This window comes from Triplophysa rosa, linkage group LG17, assembly GCF_024868665.1.
Source record: "Triplophysa rosa linkage group LG17, Trosa_1v2, whole genome shotgun sequence".
Classification (NCBI taxonomy): domain Eukaryota; kingdom Metazoa; phylum Chordata; class Actinopteri; order Cypriniformes; family Nemacheilidae; genus Triplophysa; species Triplophysa rosa.
In genome coordinates, this window is record NC_079906.1 from 22,947,529 (window position 1) to 22,956,327 (window position 8,799).

General features: G+C 39.2%; 1 protein-coding gene across 1 annotated transcript in view; it reads right to left on the reverse strand.

Moving 5' to 3' along the window:
• Positions 1–409: 409 nt before the first annotated feature.
• Positions 410–8,799, reverse strand: part of efna5b (ephrin-A5b) — a 75,180-nt gene continuing 66,790 nt past the window's right edge. The window contains exons 3-5 of the mRNA XM_057356930.1: positions 6,224–6,289; positions 5,964–6,044; positions 410–4,346 (exon numbers count right to left, since the gene is read on the reverse strand). Coding sequence (XP_057212913.1) covers positions 4,222–4,346; positions 5,964–6,044; positions 6,224–6,289 — 272 coding nt within the window. The 3' untranslated portion in view covers positions 410–4,221. The remainder of the gene's footprint in view (positions 4,347–5,963; positions 6,045–6,223; positions 6,290–8,799) is intronic.

Genomic DNA, 8,799 nt, shown 5'->3' on the forward strand with positions numbered 1-8,799 from the left:
AAAAGACATGGACACAATTATAATCCTGAAAACATCAACTGTAACAGCAGGATCGTCAAAAGCTGCTTTAGAACTAAAATCATAAGAGCAACTCTGGCTTCTGTTTTACCTCGCATAATATTTATATCATATTTTTGTCATATTACAAGAAACTTCTCACAGGTTTCTATTCAAATTTACTTGTTTCAGATAAAGCTGATCGCTTGCTACACGTTTTTTACTTAAAAACGTATCATTTGTAATGTACTAATGCTTCATGCTGTTTTCACATTTACACGTACAAACTGAACAAAAAACTTTGTAGAAGTTACTTCTAATGTGACTATTAATATTGAACTGCAATGTCCTTAAATGATTTCAAACATAAAACTGCTTTATAATGTTGTAATCTTGTGTTTTCAGAAAAAGCAAAGAACACAATAAAATAGCCAAGCAATGCGTTCTTTTATTTGTTGTTACTTCTAGTTGCTCAGACACGTGTATATACAAATACAGACCTTTTTTACATTTTATAATTTTTTTTTTCAAAAAGTTTGTTCCTGTTTGTACAGTAGGGAGAAAACTCAAATACAGTCCAGCACCCCGAGATGCCAAAGAGAAAATCAGACCAGTGAAACCAGTGTCATGCGAAGTAGAGCGGTGACTGGGATCTCACTCAACACACACGCACGCACGCACGCACGCACGCACACACACACACACACACACACACACACTTTATGCTTGAGTTTCATTTCTTCACACGCTGCTACTGAACATGAGACACGGCAGCGAGGGTTTGACACACAGACTGAGACGTGAATAAACCACACCACAAGATTTACTGCAGCATGTTTCAGATTGAGCATCAGTCAGAATCAACTCAAAAACTTCCATTTATCTTCAGCAAACAGGATGAAGATGAAAAAAAAGAATTGAATTGTTGTAAATACAGTTTTAATGTCTGTTTTCATGAATTATCAATAAACATTATCATACACACACTATACAGACTTATAGACTTTGTAGTACCAGGCTTGATATAACTTAATGTAAAGAATATTTAAATCCAGATTTTTGTTGTTTTTTTAACAAATTAAAAAAACTGAAAACACAGAAATAATGTAATTATATTGTGTAGTGACTTTAATTTCTTTAAACTGCAATTTAGTATTTCATAACGTTCCAATTTAACATCCTGCAGAAAAATCACAGATGAAATCTCGTTCATGTCTCATTTATTTCTCACACACATTAATGAGATCAAATGGAGACTTCTCATGTGTCTCGGATATTTCTGCTAAGACTAAAACTGAAATCAAACAAATTTCAGAAGAGACGTCAACAATGTGTCAAACTGAGCTCAGATTGGTCTCGTCTGCGATCAAAGATCTCTATATCAACTCAAACATTTCTCATCACATCCAGATGATTTCACCTCGACAATCTACATTCATTTACACCTCCAGACAATTACACTCTCATTTGATTCTCTTTGTTTTCGATCATTTATTACTTAAATGGAAACACGACTGTGAACTCAAATCTAATCTTGTGAGCTACGAAAGAGCAATAACAACGTAAACTCGCATACATGAAATGAAATCTGAATTTTGCACGATCTGTTGACCGAGATGGACACGATGAAGTTGGTCTGTTTGAGGACTCTCGTGAGCACGAGCAGATTCGTTTTTAGATTCAATCCTAATGTGACTGAAATCAGAACATCAGACGTTTCTGCACCGCAGTGAAAGGTCACGACGAAGTGCTGCTAGTCTCCTTCAAAAAGTGCAAAACAACTCGCGTGACGTTGGTTTTATTTCAGTGAAATGCTCAAACACACACAGATTCTAAACTTTCACAAACATGTCGAGAAAAGAAGGTGAAAACAGTCAAACGAAGGCTTTATTTAACATGTTATTCATAATCAAGTCCATGCACATGCCTCTTTATGAAACCAGCCACTTCTCTCCATTAAAAACCCAACATCAAACCGCACTGTCAGTCTTCTTCTGATCCACCATTGACGGGACATAACTACTGTATGTGAAATGGAGGAACCACAGTTCACAGGTGGCCTCTTATTGGCTGTAGAAAGCGTCAAAGTTTTCTCACTCTTTTTGAAAAGACATGAATCAAATGAATACCTTACTATCAAACATTATGTACAACACATTTTCATCAGAACATTTAATGTGATATCCATAATAACAATGACAATAGTGTTGAATAACAATAATAAGAATAATGAAGTGTCTAGATGTCCTTGTCCTTCAGAAAGTATTCTAACACGATCATGTTTTGTTTTCAGGTGCTAAGGATACACAGTATCCATTCAATCAGCTGATTCTTGTTTCTCAGTTCAGAGCGTGTCCGAAGCGTGGCAATACAAATGATAGAAATACGACTCGAGCTGATTCTCTGAAAAAAGTGTTCTCGTCGTTTCGACTGTAAACCATGAAAACGCAGCACATGTGGTTGAACTCTTTCAGTTCTGCTGTTTCAAAGTCGAGCCGCTCGAACCAAAACAAACAGAACGCAAAACAGATCTACAGACCATTAAAGAAGGCAGAAACCATTATCCAATCTGACACGTACGCTGTTCTTTATTCTCTCAATGTGAAACTCTTTTATTTTTGGGGGGGGCGAAATCTCCTTCACCTGCTGTTTTAAAAGCACAAATATCTGTCCGTGTCTGTTGTCCATAAGAGGAAACACGCGCGCAAGAGTTTCAATCTATTCAACGTCACAAGAACTGTGACACCCCACAAACAAAAGACAAATGTACGTTTTGCGTTAAATAACGAAGCCTATTTTATGACATTTCTATTGTGACTCTGTAACACAAAAAATGGCACACAAAGTACTTGACATTAAAAAACGTAACAAGTTGTACTTTGTATTTTCCATTACAATGCACAAAACCTGCATGATCCTAAAAAACAGCCACATGAAAAAATACTGTAGTATACTTCATTATTTACTATAGTAAACTGAAGCTAATAAGAGTATATTGTATTATCTCATAGTAATTGTTACTTTTTGTTCATGTATACTACAGTACTATAGTGAATTTATAAACCGTTGTAAATACTGTAGTATACTTCATTTTGTACTATACTAAGGTTAAAAAACACTACGGTGTTTACCTCAGTTTACTATCCTTAAGTATACTACAGTATTTAGTCGCATCATTCTTTAAGCAAAACATAAATTCCGTTGGTTATTTGGAGGTGAAATGTTCTCAACAGGTCTGGTGAACTCTTTGCATTGGTAAGGCTGTTGATGTGGAGCTGGCGGCTCAGAGTCGAGTGCTAATGTACTGTTCAGCATCTTAAACCAGTCAGAACTGCTCTGATCGACAGCTATTTGTACACAGAACAAACACGTGCAGTCATGATTCGAAGCACTTTTAGGGATGTTGGTATCGTGTACAGAATAAGGCTTCTTCAGATGAACTTCTTTTTCCCACCCCTAGAAACGCGGAGCCCATTTTAATATTTGGTTCCTATCAGATTTCGAAAGAGTCATGAGAGGCATTCCCATGATCCGTAAGGTTGATATCTCACATCCATTGATAAAAGGTCATAGGAAAAATATAGATATTTATGTCGCAGAGATTATTTTACAAAGTACAAAATTGATGTTTTTAGTCAGTCGTGAAGAAACAGAACGTTCCTCTGAATTCACAATTTAATGACAGATCAACTCGTACACCGTCGTCTGTTGTGAAGGATTGCAGATGTTGAACAGACGACACCTCCGGATGAAATCTGCAGTTTGTTAAGAGAAGGCAGACGACGTTTTTAAAGGCAAGAAGTCTTTGTATATTTACCTCTAACAGCAGAGATGTGAGCCACAGTTACGCTTTGACTTGTTCTATGTGACCCTCGCCTATAAAGCATCACGAGAAAGCGTTCTCTCCGCACGTTCAACACTTGCGCTAATTACCAAACAAAAGGAGCGACTCGCTCCCGACGGACCCAAGTAAAACACTCTCTAAATCTAAGACTCCACCCACTCCTCCCAGCCGTCAAATCACCATTCACCGTCACAGTCGATCGGTTAAACAGTGATCTGCATTTCTTCTCTTAATCAACATTTCTCTAATCAATATTTGCAAATCAAAATAAAAGCGTAATTGAAGCGTTCCTGGGAAATCTCAAAGCCCTCTCGACTCTCCGCTCGTGTTCGGACCTGGACGTTCAGGGGAGGGGGGTGTGGGGGGGCTCAGGTGAGGGGCTATGAGGTGAGAAACACAGAGACGCAGAGCAGCAGGAGAGCCAGCGGAGGCAGTGCAGGTACAACCGGCCGTTCAGAACCAGACACGTCGCTCCGAGAGGGTTCTGCTTCATGACTCGTGTCATCTAGAAATACAGAAAAACAACAATCAATCTTCAGGAAGAACTGCAAATTCAGTATTCTTACTTTGGTGTTCCAAACCAAAAGACGTATTATTCATGAGGGTAAATATAAATGACACGAGTTGAACACTCTTTTTGGTTTTCTAGGACAAATCCTTATTCTGACGTTTCTTAAATCAAGATACAAAATGACGAATTAAGTAAGTTTGGTTTTCTGAGAAAATATGGCATTTTTGTTAAAAGCAAGAAAAAATATCTATCAGTGCGCATAAACTTAAATCAACTTAATTCAAAGGAAAAACAAGATTATTTTTCTTACCCCAGATTTTTAATTGCTTTAAGCAAAAGTAGATTTTAGCTTAACATCTTAGGCCATTTTGCATTATAGGTTTACGTATCTTAACTTTAAAAGATTGAGATATTTTTACAGGAAAACAAGAATAGAGTAGGAAAAATAAATGTTTTGGCTTATTTGGAGTATATAGTATGTGCAGTAAAGATGATTAAAGTTGAAGTAAATGATTGAGAATCAGGCAGTGGACACTGAGCTGTGTGTGTGTGTGTGCGCGCGCGTGTGTGTGTGTGTGTGTGTGTGTGTGTGTGTGTGTGTGTGCGGGTGTGTGCACGTGTGTATGTGTGTGCGCGCATGTGTGCGGGTGTGTGTACGTGTGTATGTGTGTGCGCGCATGTGTGTGTGTGTGTGTGTTGGGAATTGTACAGAACAATATTTTAAAAAAATCTAAAAATGCTAAAAGTTTTCTATGATCTTTAGGGTTTAGGGATAGAATATAGAATTTGTACAGTATATGTGTGTGTGTGTCAGGTTTATTGTTGTGTGGTTCAGTGACGGGCTGTGAGGTGTCAGAGGACATCAGGACAGGTGTGATGCTCCATGAGAAAGATAAACATGCTCGGGAGGACACAAGGGTTTACAGACAGAAACCATCAGTCTCCTGTCGCCTCTCTGCACTAATAAATCAATGACTTCACCATGACACAGCAGAGCAGACACAGAGAGAGAGAGAGAGAGAGAGAGAGAGAGCTGAACGCACGACAAAAAATGAAAATGTCAAATACAGTGTGAGGATAGATAACACCATTGGCTTCGTATAAAAACAACAGAAGTCTACGACAGGTCCCCACGAAGACACTGAAACAAACCTGTGTGTGTGTGCTTGTGATGGGTTGATGTTTTGTCATTCTGTCAACACAACAAGCTGAGCGTTGGGCACATGTTAAGTGTGTTTGAATGGAACGGGTTTCACATAAAGAAGCCAAAACAAGCTTGGTGTTATTAAATGAGACACCTTGGAAATCCAAATGCTCATTTGGCTCAGAAACGTCACGTGTTTGTCCAAGTGGCGGAGCTTCATTCTATCTGCAGTCAGCACACATGCATTTAATCACAGTGTGTGAAGACGCCAAACTCAAAGGTCACGTGACCTGTTTCCAGTCACTTCGTTGGTTGTGCTCATGGTTGAGATGTTGAGCGACAGCCTTCAGCCGTTAATATAATTAATACTTCATGCATAAATAAACCAGTCTGAGTCTACGAGACAAGCTACAGGCGCTACACAAAACACAGAGAGAGAGAAGAAAAGCACAGGTGATTTTACTGACCTCTTGGTTCTAATGCATTGTCTACTCTGTCATTATCGACAAAAACACGGTCATGAACGCCTATGGTTTTCTCGCAGCCATCTACAAAAACAGGAGAAATGAAAAAGAGACTGTAAGCCAATCATGTTAGTGATAAATCAGCAGCCCAGCCCACCTGCCAATCAAAAGAAAGCTGTGACATCACACACAGAGGCATCACCTGCCATTACTGTCTACAGATGAATGAGAATCTCTTCAACAAAAAATAAAACGACACTTACTTGGTGGTCTCACGAAAACTTTCAGCTTGAGACACGATCTTCTGCCCGTCTCTGTGATCATAGACGCTAGAAACACAAAGAAGAGAAACGTTCAGGTCACATCAAACATTTTAGAAAACTCCCCCCACTAAAAATGTTCGTTTAGGTTATTGTTTTCTGTAGAAAAAACATCAACATATTAAAAGTCACGGATGAACGTTTACCGAGTAATCTTCTGTTTTAAAGATGGGCTCAAAATGACAATTTTCATCAAAGATTTGGAGCTAAATTACCGGAGGTAAAAATGACGTTCTAAAGTTGTCAGCATCTTTATTTTGTTTTTACACAGAGATTAGTAGATGTTTTACTGGAATCCGTTGACCTTAGCAATATTTGTTAGATTATATGACAATAGTGACGGCTCAAAAATGAGAACAAAGCACTTTTTGTCTTCTTTTTCTAAAGTTTGCATGTCTGTAACTCAAAAAGTGTCACAGATTTCATGCTACGCTTTCAGATTCTGCTTCATAACAAACGTCTCTTTTGGTATCTTCATCTGTAAAACTCTATGTGGTCTAGTGTAGTCCATGTGCAAATTGTAAACTGTACCTATTTTCAATGTGAACATTTTGTGAACCTAATTAGATTTCCTTTCATTACAGCACTCACAGTCTGACACAGAAGGGGTAGAAATGACATTACAGGTGCACACTGCAGCACTATGTTGTGGGATTTAAACACCACAGTCGTGTCCCATAATAGTTTCATGGCAATACAAGTGTCCAGTAATGAAATGAAAACACAAGCTGCGTTTCCAAGAACTCGCAGGCAGTTTAATAACAATCAGAGTCATTTCCGATGGGATATCTGGCATCCAGGCCCACGGCTGCAGTGAACACACTGATCAGCATTTATTTCATGTGACAGACAGCGGCTGAACACATGCAGCGCTGCTAAATATACAGCTCGCATTTAATGAGCGCGTCAGACTTCCTCCATCTGTCCTGATGTGTAAAGAGCCTCCACTAACAGCATCAGCAGAGATGTGAGTGTGCGTGAGTGTGTGTGTGTGTCTGTGCATTAGTGTGTGTGTGTGTGTGTGTGTGTCTGTGCATTAGTGTGTGTGTGTGTGTGTGTGTGTGTGTGTGTGCGTGTGTGTGTCTGTGTGTGTGTGTATGTCTGTGCATTAGTGTTTGTGTGTGTGTGTGTGCGTGCGTACAAGTGTGTGTGTGTGTGTGTGTGTGTGTGCATGCGTACAAGTGTGTGTGTCTGTGCATTAGTGTGTGTGTGTGTGTGTGTGCGTGCGTACAAGTGTGTGTGTGTGCGTGTTTGTTCAGTAAAGCGTCACTGTTGCTATAGTCATGTGATAAGACGGTCGGTCCGTGTTTAACTCGATGTGTGTTTGTGTCACAGCAGACGTGAATGATGCTCATGTTGATCTCATGTTAAAGGAGGAACCGGAGACACATCTGAGAAACAGAATATCACACAGACATTGAGGTGAGCTGTGTTGACATGGACCGTAAATAACCACCTCCCATTCCTCCACACTTAACAACCACAAAAACACATTCAAAACCACAACAACCTCCTGACAACCACAGAATGCTCACTGCATCAACACACACTACAGCAGAACACATCACTCATAGCATCTTCTGAGATGCACTTTCTCTGCTCATATTCATTACACTCGCTCACTGTCTTCCATGTGACTGCACGAGTGTAAGCCTGCGATTTCTCCATTTATGTCAGTCATGCATCTGTATGCCACATTTCAAGTGCTGATCATTTCTGACCGGCACAATTCAGCTGTGATCGTCATAATGTTCTCCAGTTTTATGAGAGGGATGAAGACGACAAACATCACACATGTGACCCGGACCTTCCCAGTCTTAAGTAGTACGGGAACATTTTCAGTAATCGCCAAAAGTACATTGTGTGGGTCAAAATTATCGATTTTTCTTTTATGCCAAAAATCATTAGGATTTTAAGTAAATATGTTCCATGAATGTATGTTGTAAAGACCCTACCGTCCATACATCAAAGCTGGCGATTTTCTCAATATTTTCTTTTTTTTGTGGCACCCTCAGATTCCAGAGTTTTAAATAGTCGTCTCTTGGCCAAATATTGTCCCGTCATAACAAGCTTATGTATTCAGCTTTCAGGTGATGTAAAAATCTCAATTTCGAAAAATTGACCCCTGAGACTGGTTTTGTTGTCCAGGGTCACAAATGTGTGAGGGAGCCGCACGATTCTCTTTCTGATTGACATTAAAACCTCACAGTACAGTGGCCTGAAATATTGAATTTAATTATTACATGACAACTGCTGTTGATGACTAACACAAGTGGACCTCAGAGAACAGAATAAAAATGATGATTTTATTTATTTCAAGTATTTCAGTGCTGTCTGTATATTTTTGCAGTCTGTTCTGTGTTTAAACTCTGGAAAACAGACGTAAACATTATTAAACATTATGTAAATGTTATTTCACATGAGTTCAGTGTGCTGTAGTCAAAGTGATGATGAGAATTCTCACAGACAGTAACATCATCCCCAGACATTCAGTATCTCTCCCTCTCCCTCTCCCTCTC